Source organism: Vipera ursinii, assembly GCF_947247035.1.
Source record: "Vipera ursinii genome assembly, chromosome: 1".
Taxonomy (NCBI): domain Eukaryota; kingdom Metazoa; phylum Chordata; class Lepidosauria; order Squamata; family Viperidae; genus Vipera; species Vipera ursinii.
The window spans coordinates 310,842,962-310,867,941 of NC_139512.1; the positions used below are offsets into that span (position 1 = coordinate 310,842,962).

Below are 24,980 nucleotides of genomic sequence, written 5' to 3' on the forward strand. Positions count from 1 at the left end.
ACATGCTTTCAAACTGCTAGGTTGGCAGAAACTGGGAAGAGTAACAGGCGCTCACTCTGTTACGCGGCACTCGGGATTCTACCTGCCAAACTGCCAACCATCTGATGGACAAGCTCAGCGTCCTGACCCACTGAGCCACTGCGTCCCTATATTTATGCATACTGGGCTCTTTTCCATTGAAAATATGAACATTTATTTTTTCACAGGATTTTTTTGTTGTTTTCAGTGTTGCAATCTCTTTAACAAATAATATTGTTTCGCCTCCTTTAATTCAGAGTTCTCCAATGTACTATTGACTTCCAAGAATTGATGGGACTATCTAAGGAATTGGTGTCGTTATTATTGGTAGTACTATTAAGGTAGTTTTTATTTACATTATTTTCATATACCGGTAATAAATGCTTGGGGGTTGATGAACAATCTGAAACTTTATGAAGGGGTTAATGAGCTGAAGAGTTTGGGGAACTGTTGCCTTAATTACTTGTAGCTTATAAACTTAAGCAGACTCGGGAGACTTTCGGTCCTTGCGCTTTTATTAGGTCTTCAGCCATAAAGGAGTTTGTGGAAGCTCTTCCCTGAATTTGCTCACTGGAGGTCACCAGCTAGAGATACTGGAAAGACTTACCTTGCCTTCTCTTTTCTAAACATCTTAACTCAGCACTTTTCTTCACCCTTACCTTTCCCATTTGGGCAAGGCTTCAATAACTGGACCCATACATTACAGAAAGCTATGGTCTGCTTAACTTTACTTTGTGGAATAAATTGCAATTGTCTCTTTGCCAATATGCAAAAAAATAAATAATGGTTTATTTATCACAAGGGCTGCATTTATATAGTACCATATTCTAAGTTAGCCAAACAAAACACACCTGGCATTGCTTTATAAACCTGAGGATATCTATTATTTAATTATGGTATACTGAATAAACTAAATAAACTAAACTCAATTGGTTAGCATAATACAATAAGATATAACATAAGATTTACAAATGAAAGTGGCTAGGTGACACAATATGGTAAGCCAATGGGAAACAAATCAAATTATGGCTAAACATGATGTATGAATCCAATGGGTATTATATAAGTGAAGAAATGAGATTACAACCATACCTCATGCTGAAACATAGTATGGTTGCTTTTTTAGTAAGATTTATGAATGTAGCCATTGTGAGGAAACAGCTCTAGAAACAATATTTCTCGTCTTGACACCTGGGGAAGAATTCTGGAGAACTCAAAAATCTACACATATTTTTGTGGTCTTGTTTGATTTGGCTTTTTATATTCCATACTGATATGCATTATTGTATGTTGTCTCTGTGCTTATAAATGCTGTAGGTAGGGAATATTAAATATCCCGATACCCTTTAAGAAATGATAAGTTGTGTGAAGTAGAGAAAACGTATGCATTTACTCTTTTTGTGTAGCTATTTATCCTATTTAGTAGAGAAAAGAACAATATTTTTCCGTCACAAAGTAAAAGGTAAAAAGGTCAAGTAAAGTGAGAGATAGCCATAGGCAATTTAAATCATACCTTACTTTAGGGAATGGTGCAACTAAAACAGGACTGACTAGTCTGGAACCAAGGAATAGGGGTAAGGAGTGTTGAAAAGATGCATTTATTTGGTAGGCTGACCTATTAAAGAGGGTTTTTATGTGTGTTTGGAGGAACAAGATAGAAATTGCTCTGGGGCTAGCACTGCTGCCTTCTGAACTTTGACCAATGTTCCTCAGCCTGCATTTTTATAAATATTTTATTACACAGATGGTGCAAATCTCTGGTGTTTTGATTGGGGTAGTCAAAAAACCCCACCTCAAAATGGCATCAGCAAACTACATGAACAAAAGCCTTTCTGCACATTTCATATGTGCTTATAGAAAAGATATGGAACTTTAATTGACCCCCTCCTGTGCTATTTTGTAGTTGTTACTGTTCAGAAAAGACCAATCACAGAAGAATAAATATGTTTCTAACTCTATATCATTAGGCTGTTTGCAATGATATAGCATTTGTTAGAAAGCATGAGGGTGCAGACTAGGAGTAAGCAATATTATGATGACCAGCAATTGTGTCTTCAGGGGATGGTCAAAAAATAAAGATGACAGGCACAACAGTGAAATCATGACACACATAAAATCAATAAAATTTCAATTGCACTATCTTGGCCACCATCTTTATATTTTTGACCATATCCTGCAAACATCTCTGACAGGCAAACAACTAAATGTTTAGGATTAGGACTTCCAATGCAAAATTATGGGACCAAGATCTTTTAGAGGTTTTTCATAATTTGGAGGAAAAAATGGGGATATCTTGTTTTTTGTACGGCATATTTTGTTGTGCATATTTTAGGATTTAAGCTACCATTTGTGAATATTTCTCACTTCAAAATGGCAGGGATCCATGCCAATTATTTTTAATAACTCTGATCCAAGATAGTTCCAGGCTGGAATAAGGGAGCTTGGAGGTTAACTGAAGCCCTGGATGTTTTCTTATCCAGTCGGAGAGCTGTGATATAAAGTATTTGATGACCAATTCCTTCTTAAACTGCTAGGCTGCAGTTACTGTAAAAGTGATAAACAAGGAAAGGCTAAATTCTTTGCTATGACATGCCATGGATATCATAACATTCCACAAGGCATTACTGCTCAGATAACCTGATCAAACCTCAGTTTGGCCCTTGGGATGATGCAGAAGGTTCAAGTATTCTGTCCTTTTTCTTTTACTGCCCTAGTTCCTTCTACATCTAGAGTTGGTTATGATATTTGAGATGAGTGATCAAAACCACAATAGACCAAGTTTACACAATATTCTATAGGACTGCAACATCCTACAGTGGTTAAGGCCAGCATTTTTTTTCCTTCTGAGTATTTTTTGCAGGGAGCTTACATTATGTTTTTTTAAAGAAAAAAAAGATATCAAGTCCATTTAAGGATTTCATTCTTTTTCTGTGTATGTATTTCCTACAGAGAATCATGTCATTAAATTATGACATCTGAACTTTCAAGCAGCTCTGGGAGAAATAAAATAGATTTATCTGGGTGGTATTTATGACTGCACCCAGCTATAAACATTGAACTATATCACATATTCATCTATTGTGGAAGAATGACTGGGATTTATAGAACCCAGGTCCCAACACATCTGAAGGGCACCCAGGTTAGAAAAAGCTTAATTATAACAATATATGAACCCAGCCATAGTTTATAGTTAGAAACAATTTGCAATTAGACTGAAGGGCAGATAAATGGATTTAAGTTGGCTGATAGGTAGAGTTCAGAATTCCTATCTATAGATCAGGTCTGTTATTTCATTGATGACATCCAGCTTCAGGAAATCCAGTGCTATTTCATAACATAGGGAACCCGATCTAAGGAACACTGTTTCAAGAAATCTTTACAAACTCCAGGGAGCATTCACCAGTGCAAAATATTTTTAAGAAGTTCCTGAGAGAAGTTCTAGTTTTTGAGACAGAGCTTTTATATCTAAAGTTATCTACCGTAATTCTTCAGTAAGTTACCCTGATAACCAGGGTTGGCATCCAACAAGCACAGTGAAATGGCAAACATTAGAAATCAATTGGCTTAAAATAAATGTCTAAACCTAGGCATTTTTGTGTATATGTTTGTGATTTATGCAGCACAAAATAAAATGTTAAAATAAAGCTAGTTAATGAAGCATTCAGAGGAGAAAGAGAGTGCAGGGAGATTCAAAGAAGGAAAATCCCATCCCAAAATGACCAAAATACAAAGCTGCCCACTCAATCAGCACAAAACAAATGATTTGAGTTGCTGCCTCCTCTCACTTGTAATTTAGTAGCCTGGAACTATGTGGGATCGAATCAGTTACGGTATTTATCAGTCACCTAATGGACTAGTTTTATCACATATAAAGAAATGTAATTTAAACTATTGCTAAGCACATTGATTTGTGCTTCTTAGATTGTAAGCCGCCCTGAGTCTTCGGAGAAGGGCGGGATATAAATGGGATTAAAAAAAAACTAGAGACAAAAATAATCCATTATTGCCCACAAGAGCTTTTAAAATATACTGAACTGGATGGATGATGTAGACTTATTTATTGTATACCACATACCACAGTCCATTGTTTGTAGTTATTATTTTCATTATTGATTACTAACCATTAAGGATAGTAATACTTTCCATTGGTAACTGGCATCTATTCAAAATTTTAATTTGCTCTAAATTGATTAAAGAGACAACCTTGAAAATGAGATACCACCAGTTTCATACGGAAAATAAGATAATCTAGATCAGAGGTCCCCAACCTTTTGGGCATCAGGGACCGGTTCCAGTGGAGAGAGGTTTTTCTGCAGACTGGAGGGTGCGTGGTTTTGTGTGCTGCCTGCATCTCACGGATGGGGATTTGCTTGTTTGTGTGGACCGGTTGCTGGCATGCCGTGGCCCGGTACTGGTCCACGGACCGAGGGTTGGGGACCCCTGATCTAGATGCTGAAAAAGAGTTTTATTCTAAGCCCAATGTGTTTTGGGGAAAAAATCCCACACTTTGAATAACTATTTTATTCCAAAGGGGTGCAACTCATCTGAAACTGAGAATTATTATAGGAAATGTGCTGTTGAAGAATTTTTATAAAATCTACTGGGCTTGGAATAAACTCATATTGTGTATTGTATGGTCATTGTTCCAGGAAGGAGAAGGCAAATGGAGAGAATTATTTTAAAAACTGCAAAAAAGCCAGCTATGTTTCTGTTGTCTCTTGCTACAACCTGTTTATCAAAAGAGGTTATGTTGAAGATGTCTCCACATCATCCAGAGGAAGTCAACCACAATAGCTGAACTGGACATGTGGTTATCATGTCCCTCTCCTCAGCACATACAATAAGCAACATCACTGTAATATCCTTTTGTACAAAATAGCCTTTCATCATAGTTCCTTTTTCAGAGCTTTGTAAATTTTGAGTGAGCACAATATAAGCACAATAATAAATAGTTGCATGCCTAGCATCTTGTCATTTCACTTAAGATCTCTATGGAAAAAAGAACTGCTAGCTTGGCAATGGCGCACTGTATTTCAGCATCATAGTTAATTACCATCAGACACAATGGGTATATTTCCTACTGTTGTGTCAATATGCAGCACACAACCACTGTATAATCCTAATTAGTTGATACCACACACTATCTGCAACTTTTGTACCTTATAGGCCTCACTGTGAATCCACTACAGATGTACTACGTAGATTTGTATCAGTCCCATTAGATAGAATACAGCAAGAAACAAACACTAAATATTACAATTACTTTTACATTGAGATTGGCTATAATAGCACAATGTTGGAATCTTGGATTGTGGTATACTTCCTTCTCTTATACCTTTGGGGAGATAACTTTTTTTGCATATTACATTATTTGACTCTTGGGCTTTAAAATGCTTCAGCACCTTTTGCCTAACGAATGTGATTGTAGCTATCTTGTTGTCTAAGCCAAATGACTACCATCTTGGGTTCCTGGAAATTGAGACTTGTACTCCATATTTATATTATGTTGCATGCCATCCAAATGATAACCATTTTTAATTAAATTCAGATGACATGGTAAATCAAAACATTGGTTAAAAATCTATGTACAATGGGAACTACAAAGATGGAATGGGTACTTGTTAACTGAGCTTAGTCAAGCATGTTCTACAAACATAACTTTAATATGAAATAATTTGCTCTCCTTCTGTTCCAGAACTTCCACATATTCTTAAAAAAATCACTTGCTCCTTCATGCTGTTGAAAGAAAAATCTTCAGGTCCAGTCCAAGTCAGGAATAAATAAAATGGAGGCTGTTTGAACTTTATTGAAGAGCAGAATAGCAACAGCATGCAGTTCTGGGGCAACTGACAAAATGGAGTTGGGAGTGGTGGCTTTTTATACCTTCTTGGGCTTTTGTGTTTAGAGTTGTTCCTGTTTGAGGTTGTTCCTGTTCCTGTGTAATGAACTTTGACCTGTGGTTCAGTGTGCCCTTTTAGTATTCTAATGGTGGTAGGCTAATCCTATTACGTCCTAAAGGTCATGTCATTAGATTTTGGGTGGGGGATGTAGATTTTAGGGATCTTTGTCTTTCTAATCCCATCAGCTCCAAGCTTCCTGGCCCCAGTCTTCCTGCATGGATTTCCTGCATTTCTAAAGGGCTGGCCTCATGAGTTTTTGCTGGGGGCAGGGGCTGCTCTTAAGATTTTTTTCTCCAATATTCCTTTGAGGAAATATAATATTCTGCCTTTTTAATATTCCCCAAAGTATTTTCTTCTCTAGAAGGGGTGATGACTTCCTACAATGCCAGTCACGTAATACTGAATGGGAAGATATCCTCTACAAGCACTACATTAGTAGAGCCCAAGCACACAAATATAACGTTTAAACATATTTATTCTACTTTAACAGATTGCACAAATTCCAGGAAAAACAAATGTCCTTTTGGACTGACAGAAATTCAAAGGCAGAAAGGGTATAAAACACAGGCCACTGGCAGTCGCCAATTTCTGTTGAGTAGTTGTTTAAAATGTTTAGGATCTATTTTAAAAAAGAGTTTCTGGGTTTGTTTTCTTCCAGTACATTTGCCTACAAAAAGTGGAAAAATCCATTTTTGGCCAAGGTGCATATTCTTCTAATAAAAGCAGAACTGGAGAGGTTACACAACATTCACTCACCACATAGAATGTGTTGCCTGGCAACAAAAAGGAAATGTATTGGAAAGCAAGACAGGCCTTAGATAAAGGAAAGCCTCTTTATGTGGGGAGAGTCGAGTTTTCCTTGACTAAAATATGTATATTTCCTGCAATTGCAGATGAAATGCTTTACAGCTTGCCTGCCATGACCCTTGGGCTCCTTACAGCACTTCATGAAGACTTCATTTAGACGAGACAAATATATGGGCAAACAATATATAAGACAAATATATATATATATATATATATATATATATATATATATATATATATATATATATATATATATATATATATATAACAAACAAATTTCCTTCCAACATCATCAGAATGTCATGCAAGGCTCCCTCAGCCTTCATTTTATTCTAATTCTGAGAAGCCTGACTAGAGTGAAAAATGGTGACTCATTCAGACTCACCTCATGTAGAAAGGTTTGTGACCAAGGACAAAAACCATTAACAGGATTTAGAAGAAAGCCAATTCTGCCAATGTGCTGAGCCTTTTCCAGGAAAGCCAAGTCCTTGCTATCTGTAGCTGCAAAGCCCAGACTACTCATCTACCAAATCATATTTCACAACCATAAATGCAATTTATTGCCAGCGAGATAGGGTTTTGTTGATCTTGCAAAGGCTATTGATCATAACATGCTAACTTTATAGTACTAGGACCTAGTAGGTATTTATGGGCTGCTCTTAATAGCCTAACAGATTATTTCTAATACTGTCACCAGGATCTTTTGGGGATATTTTCCCATGCTTGTAGGTTGGGTCCATAAGGCAACTATGGCAATGAAGCAAGAATCTGCTGTATTTGCATGACAATATATTGAATATTTATTGATGTAATAAAAATGAAAGCAGTGTTTATTGTCATGAACTTTTTGCAACTACTGCATTGTATACAAAAGCCTTTATTAATAGTTAAAAATGTGACCGTGAGTACTATAATTTGAGCATTTTTATCTGAGTGTAAAATGTTAATATATTTGAAAATATATCTTCCTGGTCTTGATTTTAAAATAGGCCAGATATTATCCTACAAAAATTCATAATACAATAAATATGATCAGTTTCAAGATCAATACCACTACACAGACATTTTTGAGAGATGGTAATACTTTGAAATCTATTGTACAACTTACTCGACAGCAATAGATTTAATCTAGCTTTAGAAAAGGCTGTTCTACATTTGCTTAAATGTAAACTGTTAAAATTGCCTGAGCCATGAGATGGGTAGCAATTTAATTGATAAATAGATATAGTATAGGGAGCTGAAGAGTGTAATTGTACTTTATTTGAAAGATCAGGGTGAACAGCAGCCATCAACATATAATTTAAAACTTGCTAACTAATGATAAAGTTATCAGTTTCACCCAGTATTGCTCTCCTGAAGCTCTTCTGAATAGCAATTATAAATTTAAGACGGTTTGGTCAGTGTTTTAAATGCAACTTAAACCTTAAATTTTAGATCATGTATTTATATCCTGCATTCATTATTTTATTAATAACTCAAGGTGGTCAACGAGCATATTCCTTTCTCCTATTTTCCCCACAACAACCTTGTTGTGGGGAAACCCAAAGGCACCTCAACTGGGCTTTCATGCCTAAGGAGAGATTAGAACTCAGTCTTCTGGTTTCTAAGCCAGCACCTTAAATACTACACCAAACTGTGCTTTATAGAAAAAGAAATGTTTGTTTCCAAAGCAAAAAAATAAATAAATTACTGCTTTAGAAATAATATGGAAAAGTACTTTGGAACATGAAGGAATATTAACCTAGAAGCAGTTAACAACTCTTTAAAGCAGCTTGTCTTTTCCCAGGGTTGGACATGTAACAGCCATGTGATCCTGGTAAAAGAATTAGCTGCATGAATGGCAGATATGTACATGCCCTCATGCACTACAAAGCACTCTTTTTTAAAAAAAAACAAGAGACATGACCTTGGCATAGATAAGAAAACAATGCTTTATTTGTGGATGAACAACAAGGATCCCTGAGTTGGTGTCACTTGTAGTTATTTCTACATTGATAAAAAATTGGAAATACATAACATAAAAAAGTTCATTTATTTCTCCTTCATACTCACCCAATGTTAATTTTAAGTGAAGCATGCTAGAAATTATTTAAATGGAAATTTCATGCATTTTATAAGTGGGTAAGATTGTGGTAAGAAACTAATAGGCCTCTTTAGACTGTAGACCAGATGATGGGTGATACTGAAGCTGTTGCTGACCCTTCCTGTGCTTCTTAACATTATTCTATATACCCTTGAAATAAGGGATACCTTGAAGAAAGGACAATCTACTGACTTAGCTTTGAATTGAACAATAAACAAAATGGCCATCTTCATATTAGGCAATTGATGGATCAAAGAGAACATGTAAGTGTGGCTGAGCAGAAACACTGTGAAGCTGTTATTTCAAATTAATCAGTATTAAAAAGAATAAGATGCAATAGACCACAATGACAGCTCAGATCCTTTCTTCAAGGATCTGAAATACAGCCTGTAAATAACACTCAGACTTGCATAGTTTGCTTGTAAGGTTTCGCCTGGCTGGTGAGACAACATTCCTGTACATGCACACAATGTTATGTCCATGGAGACTTAGCGTCAGGATTAGTTTCTTTTCGCATTTATCACATGCAATATTTGTCTTGATGTAAGTACAAACTTCTATTCATAATACTGTCCTGTTTTGGGATGAAAAGGAAGCTACAATCCTAATCCTGATTCCAACATATATTTTACATCAGATTGATAAGGAAAGATATATTAGAATCCAAATTTCCGTAGCTCATGGGAAACATACCAACTATTTTGCACGTGCTCAGAGGTATTTATTATGAAATGTTTTTAATCTCATAGGATTGTAAATTCTAGGAGATTAATCAATAATAAACAACTATTTTCTACTGTTTTATGTTATAATATTGTCCTCTACAAATTGTACCTTCCTCCCACCCACCCCAAAAAATACAGTCAAAAGAGATTCAACAGCTTATCTCTTTCTTCTATTCTATTCTCCAATTGCAGAAAAATCCATTATTCATTCTTGGAAACTTTTTTGAAGACTCTCTTGGAAATTTCCTCTTCTGGAAACACTGCCCAAGTTTCGACTAGCCAGAAGAGTTAGTTATACTTCCACTGAAATCAGTGGTAGAAAAAGTAGAATACTGACTGCTAAAAAAACCCCTAATGCTATAATATGCAAGGACACTTCATTATATCTATAAGCTTTGTTGAGACTCGAGTAAGCTTAAGATCAGTTCATAGATATCAGTCTTTAGACAACCCTAGCAGTTAAATTGACTGGGGAGAGACAGTAGTCGCAGTGAAGATATGTGTCAAGGAACATTGTTCTATCTCTATCACCTCACATGGAACAAATCAAGCAGCAGGTAATGGGAAGAGCTCTAGTGAGACTTTGAGGAGTTTCTGATAGTTGAAATAGGCCAGCTTTCCCCAGTCTAGTGTCTTATACATGTAAGATAAGATAACCTTTATTAGGTTATTTTTTTTACTGTGGGCACACATAAAAAATGAAATTCTGTCGCCTGCTCTCAAAAGTGTACACATACATAACACACACATATAAATGTGTGGGAAATCAGCCCCCACCCCCCACCCCACCCCCGACAAGCAGAAACCAGCTCTGTAGAAATGCAGATATGATAATCCTTTCAGAAATACTGGCACCAGGAAGTTTAGAGCTGATGGGATTAGATTAGATAAGACAAAGATCCCTAGAACTAACAACCCCTCACTCAGGCTATGATATAGGGAGCGCTTGTTGCATAACTTTGAACCAGCTCATAACTTGGGGCTTATCTGTACTTGTATCATGGTCCTTTATTTTTGTATTCAGCAACTCCACGTTCATGCAAAACTTTCCACAATTAAATTCCATTAAAGTTTTAGTGCATTTTCTCTGACTCAACAGGCATACAATATTTATATACTTTTTTCAATGACCATCTAAACACCAAAAATATGGCCTGCATATCCCTTATCTGACATACAGTAACACTTCACTTCCCTCCTTTTGCTTACCTCTCATACTCTTCCAATCAGAATTCTCAGAAACAACTTTCCAGACATTTAGCAAACTAATTCCCCCGTACTTATATCATTTGTGTTATTTTTCCCTTTATATATGTATGTAGTAAAAAAAAACCAGTAATGGTATTCTTCCAATAGCACACCTGCAAATGTCACACACAGCCGCTTCCTATAGGTAGACAAATGAATATGCCTAGGAGGTCAGGCAAATATAAGGTCGAATCAATGCTTACAGATGAGGTTTATAAATGACAGTAGAAATATATCCCACTTTTTTCTTAAACTTGATGACATGGGCCTTATAGCAGGGCCCTTAAAAATTGCCAGAAATAATGTCACACAGAAAATGTGAGAAAAAAACTCAGTTGAGTTTTTACCTGATTACCTTATACATACAGTTTAGTTCAGTACCAATGTCAATCAGTGTTTAATCTAAAGTACATAAGCAATTTAATTGAATAATGCTACTGGAGTAATACTAGAGGAGAAATGGAAAACAAATATAACAAAACCTGTGCAGACATGCAGTTGAAACAGGGATTGTATAGCCTAGTACGCTCCTATCAAGCCAAACATTCAACAAATGTAGACAAACTTCTGTCTTATTTTCCTAATGTTTTTTTTAATAAGGAGTCTGAAAAAGTTTCACATGCAAAAGAAATATGGGCATTTGGGGGCAGATTGTATCTTCTTTCTATGTAGGTAGATGCCAACCTAATCTTTTACACACAGAATCTCCTTTTAAAAATATTTTAGTTCTTCCAGTTTGCAAATGTAAAACAATAATACAACCGTGTCAAATTTCTTGTAATCAATTTAATCATCTTGGAACACATTTTCTTAGAAAAGAGGAAAAAGATGAGGTTACACTGCATCATCGACATAGTAGATGATTTACTTCTAAATCAAATGAATGGGAACAGCCTGCAGAGCTGTAAATTACAAAATGCATCTTGCACCAATACAGAAATAAATTTTAGAGGGATGACAGGTGTAAAACCACTTGTAACAAATACAAGGGTCCTCTCAAATCTGTAATCTAATAAACTGCAGCCCAAGTGAATTTAAACAAAGCACATGTAGTACATACATTAGCTTAAGTAGGTGTGTGTGTGTGTGTGTGTGTATATCTTGTATATATACCAATTGTGTGAGAGCAGAGCACAAGTGAATACAGACTCTCAGCACATCCATGCACACGATTAATATGGATATGATCTGAATTAGCAGTCACTAGTCAGTACATATAGGGAGATATTTAAAACAAATCTATTAAAAGAAGATAAAATTACTTTCTGTAGTGAGCCAATGACTAAATGACCTTGGGAATTGTTCATTTATTGACTTGTTTGCCTACATCAGACATGTCAAACACAAGGCCCGGGGGCCAGATCCGGCCCGCGAAGTGGTTTCATGTGGCCCGCGAAGCCATCCTGGAAACAGTGAGGGAACGGACCCCCACTGCCTTGGCACTTGCCCAGAGACTCTCCTTCTGCCAGAGACTCTCAGATCTGTCCCACTCCTGCCCAGGCCCCCATAGGCAGCCTTGATGCAAACGATGTAGAGCTGGCCATGCCCACCCAGTAGGCCATACGCTCTAGCTACACCCACCCAGTAGGCCACACCCACCCTGGCCATACCCACCCAGCCCCCTGAGGGCAACCGCAATGCTGATGCAGCCCTCAATGAAATTGAGTTTGACACCCGTGGCCTACATTATCACTTGATATGAAATTACGCTATTTTTTCTTGCAGTTAAAGACCTATATATTCCTAATGTGATGCAACATATATCAATTTTAGGAATTTGACTGTACTATGAAAAGGTAAACACTCAATACAAAACAATCATCTAGCCAAAAGTTTAGCTTTCACCACTTTGCCTCAGAATTCAAGTGTCAGATTTTGTTCAGGAGCGTACAGTACATTTTTGTCTCTCCTGTTTATTATCTGCTTCATTGCAAAAGAAGAAAAAGAGTTACAATGTTAAGAAAAATGTACTTTATCAGAAAATATTTTTACACCAGTACAACAATGGGACACTGTGAAGCACAAAATAAAGGCATTTCCTTTAGTGTAAGGCAGATCAAGTAAAGCATTCTTGAATGGATGGTTCCGTTTTTCTTTAGCATTATGTGCTAATTTAGCAATTAAAAGTACATTCAAATAGATACAAGTATATTCAAAAAAGGGTTGAAAAAATATTTTCTACAATTTACCATAGAAAAAATAAACTTAAATCTTACAATCAAAGGGATTGGCTGTTTCATCCATTGAGCCTATTTCTCCATTTAATTAGTGTACTAAATAATTAAATGCAAGATGGTAAATAGAAAAAAATAAAAAAAGGAAGTATTAGTTTTAATTAAGATGCATGGGTATCTTTTTTGTGGATAAAACTAAATCCAGCTGGATTAATAAAAAGCGTGTTTCAGCACTAAGGTACACTTAAAACAAAGTTCTTTAGCTTTTTTGTGACTTTCTCTCGAAGTATGTACAAATCTTCCTCATTGTTATTGTAGTTATAATCTGTAAGATTAAAAACAAAAGAAATATCTAGTCAAATATAATTATCAGCATAAAAGGTCTCATCTTTACAGTTTCGTCCTTTCCATAGTCATTCTAATCAATTTCTCTATATTAGCAGCTAGCTAATTAACATACATGAATTCTTATGTAGCCAGAAGGTTAATAAGCAGTCATAATAGCAGGGTAGTCTAAATCAGCCTAAGACTTATACAATAGACTTATACAATAGACTTCACTATTGAAGTCAACTTCCTACTTAGTGCAGGAATTAAAGCAACACACTGATGGCTGTTTGTTTGTACACATCTAGTAACACGATGTGAAAGTGATAAACAGTATCAGATCTATCCATTATCAAAAAGAGATGGACAGAAACCAAATCCTCCTTTCCCAAAGGAGCATTCTAGCAAAACATCAAATCACACTACCGTATTTTTCTGCTTGGAATGTGGGGCAGGATTAAAAAACAACAATAGTACATTTATTAAATCTTTACTAGCCTTACATCTTAATAAAGAAAAACATCATCTCTATACCATTATAGATTTATGCTATACAGCTTGACCATTAGTTTCAGAAAGTAGAACAAAAGACAGCAAGTATAAAATTTATCCAGACTCTGTACATAAAAGAGTAGAAATTCCGTATTTCTACATGTACAAACATGTGTTGCTTAGAAAAACTGGCCTGCAGTGCAAGTTGGGCTACGTAGGAGGCAGAAGTTCTGGTCATACTTTAGTTCTCAGTTTTGGAAACTGAGAAACTCAATTTCTGACAATTGAGTATCCCTACTTCATAAATCAGTATTAGAGATTCTTCAAACTATCTCCCAAGCACGGGCCACTTCCCCATCTTTGCCTGTTATGTACCAGAGTGATGCTCTTTGGCTACACAATACTGACTTAGTTTGACATTGTTTTAGTCCTCTCTTCCTACTTTTTATAACAAAGAAACTCTTTTGCTACTTGTTATAGCTTTTACTATAATATGTAATGCTTGTAAGAAGAATTTTGACCAAAATGACAAAGGTGTTTTAGCAATCCTGTGTAATTTACTTACGGGCCCTGGTGATGTAGCTCCTGTCCTAGCTTCCATTCGTTTTGTGCTTGAGTTCCGTAATGATGAGGACGACCCACTTGAGTTATTCATCTTGTTAGTTCGTAATTTATTTCCCAAGTCAGACAGCCAGGTTCTTCTGTCCGGTGAACCATTCTCCTTGTCAACCATCTTCTCACAAGTTGTCTTGGTAAGATGTGGAAAATTTAGACAGGTGGCAGAAGAACAAGGATTGCTAGGGGAAAAGGGCTCTTTCAAGCTTTGCCTATTCTGCACTTCTTCATTAAGAGTAGGGGAGTCTCTACTACAAGACTTTGAACCTGCTGCCAAAGTGAACCATTCCAGTCTGGATTTCTTAGACTTTGGGTGAAGTTCAGTCATACAGTTGCAGCTTTTGAGACACATCGTGTTTTCTTCCCTACTGGATTCTAACCTTCTCTTGGCACGTGTTTCTGACCTCAAGTGTGGTGACCTGGAAGCAAAGGGAGTGTCAGGAATATCTGCTGCAGCTATCTGTGAAGAAACTACCTTTGTTTCCTTTATAGGTGGAGATGAATTTGGAGTCTTTGTAACCCACTGCTGAATTGACGTAGTTGAAGGAGTGCTTGAAGTAACTTTCCGTTTTGCAGGAGTAAAGGTGTAAATTGGTGTTCTAGCAGATGATGATGATGATGGTGTGCTGGTAGGAAGTGGAAGGTCTCCTGTATAAGTTGGAGCACAAGCAGCTGGCTGTGGTGAAGAAATAAGAGGGCTGCCTATTGGAAGAACTTTAGGTGGAGTCCCATGCCTGCTGCCAAGAACTTCTGAAAGGAAAACAAAGCAGCTTTAGTGAAGATAAAGTAACATGAGGAAAAAATACAGCAAGGTTGCACACTAGACATATTTAAATATTTAGAATCTGAATGACTCAGATTTGAAGGGGTTTTTTTCTGTGTTTTCGTAGTAGGCAACTTGAGAATTGCTACTTAGGAAAATGTATATAAAGTTATTTGGAAATACTTTACTTCTAGGAAAATTCAGTGCATCTTGGCAAGGGTTTTTGTGGTAAAAGACAAGATACAAAATGATAAAGTCTGAAAAGATCAGGCAGTTGCACAAAGAACAAAGGCCCTGCTCAAGGAATTCCTTTTGCTTGCAGAATTTGCCTTTCCCAAATATTAAGATCTCAGAAAGCCTGTTAGCAAAGTTTGTGCATGTGTAATTCCTGAGCAGCCACAGTACCACTGTCTGTGCCAGGGAATGGGAGGGGGGAGGTAGTACCAACAGCTTGCATGCTTTTATCTAGGCAACCCTGAAATAGAACTGGGGTTAAGACAGTATGAATCAGGGCAAATAACTATTTTATGCATTTAGCATATGCTTTGTATTCAAGAACCAAAGTCTCAAAAGGAAGCCTGCTTATGTTTGCTAAGTTCACGGACGTCCTTTCCCATTTCTAAGCTGTTTCAGGAGAAAATGAAGGAGGATAAGATGATAAGACATTTTATATAATACTACTGCCAACTTTATAAAGATGCAGCATGCACATCACTTGCGGTTTGCAGACCAAAGGATTAAATATCCTTCTTTATCTATGGGAATAGGAAGTGATTCCGTTAAAGTTTCCTAGGAGAACAATGATGTATATGTGCACGTGAGATACTCGCAGCATGAAAGAGAACTGGCACATACCCTCCTATTGTTCTGCAGGTTTCCTGCATAGGAATTTTATGTTTACAGAACAATTTACTGCCATTCCTACAGCTAGAAATATGTCATTTGCAAAGCTCACTCAGAGATACCAACGTAATTCATTTTGGGGGAACTTCATTGAAAATGAGAGATAAAAGAAATCTATCACATATGATTGTGCTGTGAGTTGCAGTCAATAGATAGAAGACACTCTTGTAACACTAAGTTTAAAGACTAATGTCTAACAATACATTCTTTACCGTGTAAGTTTACCCCTCTTTGCAAGCTAGAGTTAAGAATGACATTCTCCTTATGCAAAGCACATGAGGCCAAAAGAAATACGCCTTGCTACAACTGTTATTCTATTCATCCACCAATGAATTTGTTTAGACAGAACTAATTGTTAACTATTGGTAAAACCTTTCATATTTAGGATACTGAAAACAACCTGTCCTATAACATGTTCAGCATCAGATTTAGAATTTGAAATATTGCATTAATTATTAAACTAACCTATTTCTAACAAAATTACCTCAGAAATCTTTATACTAATTGAAACATAGGTTTTATTTCCTGGAATATTTTATTATAAAACCCAATTCTGCACATTCCTTTGATTTCTACTGCCTTTTTGACTGTGTATATTTTTAATTTTTACTTTGGCAAATGCATGCAACAAATTCGTTGCAAATGAGAATTGCAATAGGGCCTATTGCAGCTTTTAAGCTCTTCCCATTATTAATATACACATGGCAACATAAGTGATGCTCTTTATAATTCATACAGATTATTGTATAATTCATACAGGCTGAATTTAGAGAAAATTTGGAATAAATTATCTTTTGTCATTTATTTTGTAAATAACAGTTTTCTAAGATCTAAATCAACATGAGAGAAAAGCTATCATTAATTCACAAGGCCTTACCTATTTTGTTTTGTTCCACTACTTTCTTTTGATCAGTCCAACCAACCAAGCTGGTTTTGTGTGTCCAGGTCTTTTCTTCAGCGTTTTGCCTCAAGCGCCAAATCTTGATCGTGTTGTCATCTGAACAAGTGGAAATCTGAAAAAAACAGCATGACAAATATTTCAGTGTTTGAAATATGGAATGCAAAAGGTAAGAGTGGGCAAATTACTGGTTGCATATGGCCCTTACTATCCAATTTACAGTACCTACACTGGATGAAACTGATATTTCTTTTTAAGGAGCACCCCCTAAAAATCATCAGCATCACCCATTAATGGAACTCATGGATCAGTATTTCTACATAATTTTTTTTCCTTAGGCTTGCCGATATTTACAGTATGCCCCATGTATGATATATATAGAGGGAATGCAGGCCTCAGCCTAGAAAAAAGTAATCAGCCATACTGCATTCACTAGGAAGTCCTATCAAACTCAAGTCTTCTTACTTCTGATCAGACAACCATTTCATTACATTATACTTTACAATATAACAAGAACTGATTTCTATCTACACGTTTAATCTGCATGGTAAAAAGGAGTAAGAGAAGCCATTTGAGGGCCAAAGATTTCTAGGAAAATTATGAAGAGATATATAAGGAAATAAGAAATTTATTCCAAATGTTTGGGATAAAGAACCTTTAAAAATAGCCATCCATGTCTTATTAGCAAAAGAAAATAGTTACATTTTTACTTTTGCAAAATGGAAGAGAACTTTAAAAATGACAAAACACCAGAAAGAAACCTTAGTGAAATCAGATGGACACCAGGCAACAGAAGTGACCTCTTGCAGGTGGCCATGAAATACCATCGGAGGAAGTTGTGGTTCAGATACCTGTATAGAATAAACAAGAATAAAAAAAAGTTATTAGGAAAGATTATTGCTTATTTATGACTAGCACAAGGGACACAATTCAAAGGTAAGACACTTGAGCTTCTAGACCAGAGGTCCCCAATCTTTTGGGCACCAGGACCAGTTCTGTGGAGAGAGGTATTTCCACGGAGCGGAGGGTGTGTGGTTTTGTGTGCTGCCTGCATCTCTCAGATGGGGCTTTGCTTATTTGTGCAAACTGGTTGCTGGCATGCCGTGGCCCAGTACTGGCCCACGGACCGGGGGCTGGGGACCCCCGTTCTAGACATCTAGACATCCCTAGCTAACATCCAAATTAGCTGGACCACTCCAATCATTCTTAGCTGTAAATTGTGCAATATAGAGAATTCAGGTTAGAGAAAGATGATGCATGTTATCAAAGAACGGCTTCTATCATGTATTGTTAGTTAAAGGATAAAAGGAAGTAGAGAAACCAAACACATTCTGAAAAAATGCATGAACATTGTAGGTAAATCTGTAAGCTAAATTCTATATTCAAAATGTGCGAAAGCTAAAGCCAGATTATGGGTAAAACTAAGAAGACCAATGCTGTACAGGCCAAATTTTGAACATTTTTTTACCCAGTGTAAATAGTTTTTCCTATTCTTCATTGTAAGGTAAGTTGATGAATTATGCAGAACACTGAACCTCTAATTTCAATCAATTAAAAATCTTTAAAATACATACACAGATCTCTTGTGATGTCCATTGATCAACATATATGTGTGATTATCTTTTTTCAGATTCTCAGCATAAAACCATGGTAGCTCAAATGAGTTCTATACCTGGCTCAACAGTAGTGCTTATGAGAGGGATCTAGGTGTCATACTGGACCACTGCTTAAGTATATGGGTCAGCAGTGTGCTGCAGCTGCTGAAAGGTCAACGGAGTCCTAGGCTGCGTCAACAAAGGTAAAGGTTCCCCCGCACATGCGTGCTAGTTGTTTCCAACTCTAGGGGCCGGTGCTCATCTCCGTTTCAAAGCCGAAGAGCCAATATATATAGGTTATAAGCTGCCCAGAGTTGTTTTTAAGCTAGGCAGCTATGTAAATGTTTTAAGTAAACAAGTTGCATGACTCAAAAATTATGTAGATGTTAGCATGAAACAGTTCATGCTTCATATTTTGTCCTGAATGTTTATGCTTTTGAAAATTCCATCCTTTTCAGGAAAATGTTTTGAAGAGGCAACATTGTGATAAGAAGGAATATGCAAACATTGGTAACTAGGTGGTGATGAAACATTCCTAGAGCCATTTAGATTTTGATATTTGATGTTATTAATCTTAGTATTCAAGTAGCCTAGGGATCACAAACTTTGAGACAGCAATTTCTCAGGGTTCTTACAAAATGTTTAGGGAGCACATTTTGGCTTCCTGAATACTAAGTCAACAGAATCAAGTATAACAACAAAAGGAGATTGCTCTAAAGAACATACCAACTCCTTGTTTAAATGAGTTTTTATCATATGGGATTATTTTAGAAATATAATTTAATAGAAAGCACTTAATTTTCCTTATTTTTTACTAGATGGGTTAATCTGAAATGCCCTAATGTATGTCACTGGATGAGAAAATTACACTGAAACATATGCATTTCTCCAAAGAAAGCTTGGCATGTAAGCTAAGTTTCTAAGCTGCCAGCCGATACTGGCAAATGTTACTAAAAATTCTGACTGAACTATCATAATAAAATCTTAACTCCTGGAAACTGAGGATCACGGAGATAGGGGAAGAGAAAGAAACCTAATTGGGATTCAGTTTATAAACCTTGGGAAATGATTAGGTTAAAAAATTTAAAACAGTTATGACCATTTAACTTTGGTTAATGTAGATTTTTGTTAAATATACAGCAAGAACTTTCAGCTTGTTTTAATTGCTGAAAAACAGAACTGAAAAGAGATTTTTAAAGACCTATTAAAACCAGTTTAAGATCAGTAACTACAAATACAGAGAAGGTAGAGGAGGGAAGCTAGCTCTGTTTTATATCTGGACTTGTATTCAGGTTTGACAGCTGTGTACTTTAGGCACAGTATGCTGGAAACATGGTTCAATGAATCTTATTATCTTCCCTCTGCGCCTATATATCCATCTGTCCTGCACAAACTGAACACAGAAATAACAAAGCAATGTTGTAGTCAGAGCCAATACTGCTTACCTTCCAGATATAGGCACATTGGTCACTTGAACCACTGATCAAGAACTGGTTATCTGGGCTAATGCTGGATTTGACATAGAAACTGGAATTTTGATGTCCAGTGAAAACTGACACTGCAATTCAACAACAAAAAAAAGCCATATATAACTGAGAGCTGAATTTGAGGATAAATCCTTTACATATTTTACATAGAGAAGGCTCTAAACCATTTAGTACCATTTCTCTCACAAGCAGAGTACCGTATATACTTGAGTATAAGCCGACTCGAGTATAAGCCGAGACCCCCAATTTTACCCCAAAAAACTGGTAAAAGTTATTGACTCGAGTATAAGCCGAGGCTGGGAAATGCAGCAGCTGGAGGCTGGATCCCCCGAAAGATGTCTCTGCTGAGATGAGAGAACGGGGTGGCAAGCCGCCGAGAGAATGGGGCGGTGGAGTGCTCTGCCGAGAGAATGGGGCGGCTTGCTGTTCTCTCGGTGCAGCACGGCAGAGGCTGGATCTCGCGAAAGAAGTCTCCGCTGAGCGAGAGAATGAGTCGTCTCAGCGCCCATTTTCTCGGCGAAGACTTCTTTCGGGGGATGCAGCTTCTGCCGCCCCTTTCTCTCAGCTGCCCAGTGGAACAGCTTGCCACCAGAAATCAAGAGTGCTCCATCACTGGAGGTTTTTAAGAAGAGACTGGACATTCACCTGTCTGAGATGGTATCGGTCAGTGGTGGCGAAACTTTTAGAGACCGAGTGCCCAAACCGCAAGCCAAAACCCACTTGTTTATCACAAAGTGCCAAGGCAGCATCGGCATTCTGGTGCCCTCGGGGGAGGGGACAGGGAGGCGCCTCTGAGTGCCGCCTCTGGCACGAAAAAAAAGGGGGAGCAAAAAATGGGCCACCGTACCGCAAGGCACAAAAATGCCAACCGCCGCACCGCAGGGTGCAGATACAAGGCACCGCACCACGTGAGAACGGGGCTGGGCTAGTGAGTATCACGCAGGCACTAGCCCCGCCCCCTTTGCAGCATGTGCCTGCTCGTGGCCCCATGCGCGCATGCACGCATGTAAAATGCTTCCCCCTCCCTTTTCTTCCAGTCCACCAACCGACAAGGACCTGCTGCTGGCAGCGGTGGTGGCGCACGTGCCAACAGAGAGGGCTCTGAGTGCCACCTCTGGCAGGCGTGCCATAGGTTCACCACCACTGGTATAGGTCCTCCTGCTTGAGCAAGGGGCTAGACTAGAAGACCTCCAAGGTCCCTTCCAGCTCTATTCTATTCTATTCTATTCTATTCTATTCTATTCTATTCTATTCACTTTCTATATTTCTATTCTATTCTATTCTATTCCATTCACTTTCTATAATTCTATTCTATTCTATTCTATTCTATTCTATTCTATTCACTTTCTATATTTCTATTCTATTCTATTCTATTCTATTCTATTCTATTCACTTTCTATATTTCTATTCTATTCTATTCTATTCCATTCACTTTCTATATTTCTATTCTATTCTATTCTATTCTATTCTATTCACTTTCTATATTTCTATTCTATTCTATTCTATTCCATTCACTTTCTATATTTCTATTCTATTCTATTCTATTCTATTCACTTTCTATATTTCTATTCTATTCTATTCTATTCTATTCTATTCTATTCTATTCTATTCACTTTCTATATTTCCATTCTATTCTATTCTATTCCATTCACTTTCTATATTTCTATTCTATTCTATTCTATTCTATTCTATTCTATTCTATTCCATTCACTTTCTATAATTCTATTCTATTCTATTCTATTCTATTCTATTCTATTCTATTCCATTCACTTTCTATATTTCTATTCTATTCTATTCTATTCTATTCTACTCTATTCTATTCTATTCCATTCACTTTCTATATTTCTATTCTATTCTATTCTATTCTATTCACTTTCTATATTTCTATTCTATTCTATTCTATTCTATTCCATTCACTTTCTATATTTCTATTCTATTCTATTCTATTCTATTCTATTCTATTCTATTCTATTCTATTCTGTTCTGTTCTGTTCTACGTTCTGTTCCATTCCATTCCATATTTTCTATTCCATTCTGTTCCACTGTCAGAGCCCATCGGAGGCAACCCAGTCAGCCCAAACAGGAGTTACACTAAGGCTATGCAGCCTCTCCTCTCAACCTGAACCCCTCCTTACCTTTCCTTTTATCTGCATCCTATTTTTAACTGCCGGCTCTGCCCTGCCCTATTTTGTCCTTGAGCACTCGTGAGCTCATCAAGAACAGAAGGTAACCGTGGGGTGAAAGGCAGGGCAAGATCTGCAAGATCCCCATTTGCATTTGACTTTGCCATCCCATCTGGTTCGAGATAACACACCACACACACACACACACACACACAGAGAGAGAGAGAGAGAGAGAGAGAGAGAGAGAGAGAGAGAGAGAGAGAGAGAGAGAGGGGATGAGGATGAGGATGAGGAAGAGGATGAGGATGAACGAATTTTGCAGCTGCTTCTTTAAAAGCTCTCTTCTCTCAGGGATGCCCGAGATAGTGAATTGCAAGCAGAAATGAATTTCTCCTTCCGTTTCTGATCCGCGCAAACACCCAAGCGTGAACGCCATCACCTGATAGCTTGGGTGCCTGTTCAATTTGTTAGAGAGAGAGAGAGAGGGGGGGGGCTTTCTGTTTGTTTGTTTTACCACGAGTTGACAGTTGGGCAGAAACCAGAGGGGGGAAAAAAGAATTTCGGGCTTCGTGGGAACCGAGGAAGCAAAACAAGATGCAAAGTCTAAAATCTATAGGCTCATAAACCACCCCGGTTTCTTGAAACAAACCGGGATTTCTCTACCCCAAACTTGAAACCATGGATCGAGTGAATCTCTTTACCGAAGAATGTGATGAACGGGAGAAGGTGAGTCTTCGCCGAGAAAATCTCAGCGCCCATTTTCTCGGCGAAGACTTCTTTCGGGGGATGCAGCTTCTGCCGCCCCTTTCTGTCAGCTGCCCAGCTGAGAGAAGGGGGTGACAGAGGTTGGATCCCCCGAAACAAGTCTCCGCTGAGACGAGAGAACAAGGTGTTTCTTTCTCCCCCCCCCGCTTTTGCCGCTTTTGTGTGTGCGTGTGTGTGTGTGTGTGTGTGTCCCATCTGCAAAGCTTCCGAGGAAGGAGAAGCAGGATACTGGTTGGGGGGGGGAACGGCAAAAGCGGGGGGGGGAGAGAGAAATGGCTCCGCCTTTGGTTCCCCCTCCTAAAGCACAGGGGCGCTAGAGAAAGTTTGGAGTTGGGTAAGGAAGGGCAAAATTCAGGAAGAAAAGCGGGGCGGCGGGCGAACGGGAGACCTGTACAAGGGGGAAGGGGAACTCTCTGCTTTGTGTGTGTGTGTGTGTGTGTGTGTGTGTGTGTGTGGCCCATCTGCAAAGCTGCCGAGGAAGGAGAAGTGGAGGAGGCAGTGGCGGCGGCCGCAGCACCGGCAGTCTTCCGCTTTTGCCGCTTTTGTGTGTGCGTGTGTGTGTGTGGCCCATCTGCAAAGCTGCCGAGGAAGGAGAAGTGGAGGAGGCAGTGGCGGCGGCGGAGGCGGCCGCAGCACCGGCAGCCTTCCGCTTTTGCCGCTTTTGTGTGTCTTTGTGTGTCTCCTTCCTCGGCAGCTTTGCAGATGGGACACACACACACGCACACACAAAAGCGGCAAAAGCGGAAGGCTGCCGGTGCTGCGGCCGCCTCCGCCGCCACTGCCTCCTCCACTTCTCCTTCCTCGGCAGCTTTGCAGATGGGCCACACACACACACGCACACACAAAAGCGGCAAAAGCGGAAGGCTGCCGGTGCTGCGGCCGCCTCCGCCGCCACTGCCTCCTCCACTTCTCCTTCCTCGGCAGCTTTGCAGATGGGCCACACACACACACACACACACAAAGCAGAGAGTTCCCCTTCCCCCTTGTACAGGTCTCCCGTTTGCCTGCCGCCCCGCTTTTCTTCCTGAATTTTGCGCTTCCTTACCCAACTCCAAACTTTCTCTAGCGCCCCTGTGCTTTAGGAGGGGGAACCAAAGGCGGAGCCGTTTCTCTCTCCCCCCCCGCTTTTGCCGCTCCCCCCCCAACCAGTATCCTGCTTCTCCTTCCTCGGCAGCTTTGCAGATGGGCTACACACACACACACACACACACACAAAGCAGAGAGTTCCCCTTCCCCCTTGTACAGGTCTCCCGTTTGCCTGCCGCCCCGCTTTTCTTCCTGAATTTTGCGCTTCCTTACCCAACTCCAAACTTTCTCTAGCGCCCCTGTGCTTTAGGAGGGGGAACCAAAGGCGGAGCCGTTTCTCTCTCTCCCCCCCCCGCTTTTGCCGCTCCCCCCCCAACCAGTATCCCGCTTCTCCTTCCTCGGAAGCTTTGCAGATGGGACACACACACACACACAAGCCCAGCGGCCAGACTGCGCTGCCTCCCCAAGGGCTCCTAATGGCTTGCTGCCCCGCGTGACACCGCTGGCTGACGCTAGCTCGTCTCTCTCTCTCTCTTCTTTCCTCCCTCCCTCGGTCTCCCCCTCCCCCTTTTCCGGCTCAGCCCCACGTCACCAGGAGACCAAAACGGGGACATCATGGCAGAGCAGAGGAGACACAGGAAGCGGATCCAGGTACCGGGCTGGCTTATCTCCTCCCTCTTTTCGCAACCGCTCTGCGGGATGACTTTCCCTTTTCCTTCTGGCTCACTCCCCCCTCCCCCGCCCGGTCACCCTTCCCTCCCTCCTCCCCCTCCGCCTCCTCCGAGGCCGCCGCCAGTCAGCATCTCTCCTACCGTTTTTGCGGCTTTTCCGTCGCCCCCGCCGCCGCTCCCCCTTCCCCGCAGAGCCGGCCGCATCCAGTGCCTTCTTCCTCTGGAGGGAAGCACCGAAGCCTCGGCCGCGCGCAAGTCCTCGGTAAAAATTTTTTGTTGACTGGAGTATAAGCCGAAGTGGAGTTTTTCAGCCCAAAAAGTGGGCTGAAAAATTCGGCTTATACTCAAGTATATACGGTA

At 39.1% G+C, this 24,980-nt stretch overlaps 1 protein-coding gene across 1 annotated transcript in view; it reads right to left on the reverse strand.

Moving 5' to 3' along the window:
• Window positions 1-12,971: 12,971 nt before the first annotated feature.
• The window catches only part of DTL (denticleless E3 ubiquitin protein ligase homolog), a gene marked incomplete at its 5' end in the record, with an annotated part of 42,442 nt that continues 30,433 nt past the window's right edge, over window positions 12,972-24,980 (reverse strand). The window contains 5 exons of the mRNA XM_083379520.1: window positions 12,972-13,280; window positions 14,340-15,139; window positions 16,933-17,068; window positions 17,715-17,804; window positions 19,994-20,106. Coding sequence (XP_083235646.1) covers window positions 13,215-13,280; window positions 14,340-15,139; window positions 16,933-17,068; window positions 17,715-17,804; window positions 19,994-20,106 — 1,205 coding nt within the window. The 3' untranslated portion in view covers window positions 12,972-13,214. The remainder of the gene's footprint in view (window positions 13,281-14,339; window positions 15,140-16,932; window positions 17,069-17,714; window positions 17,805-19,993; window positions 20,107-24,980) is intronic.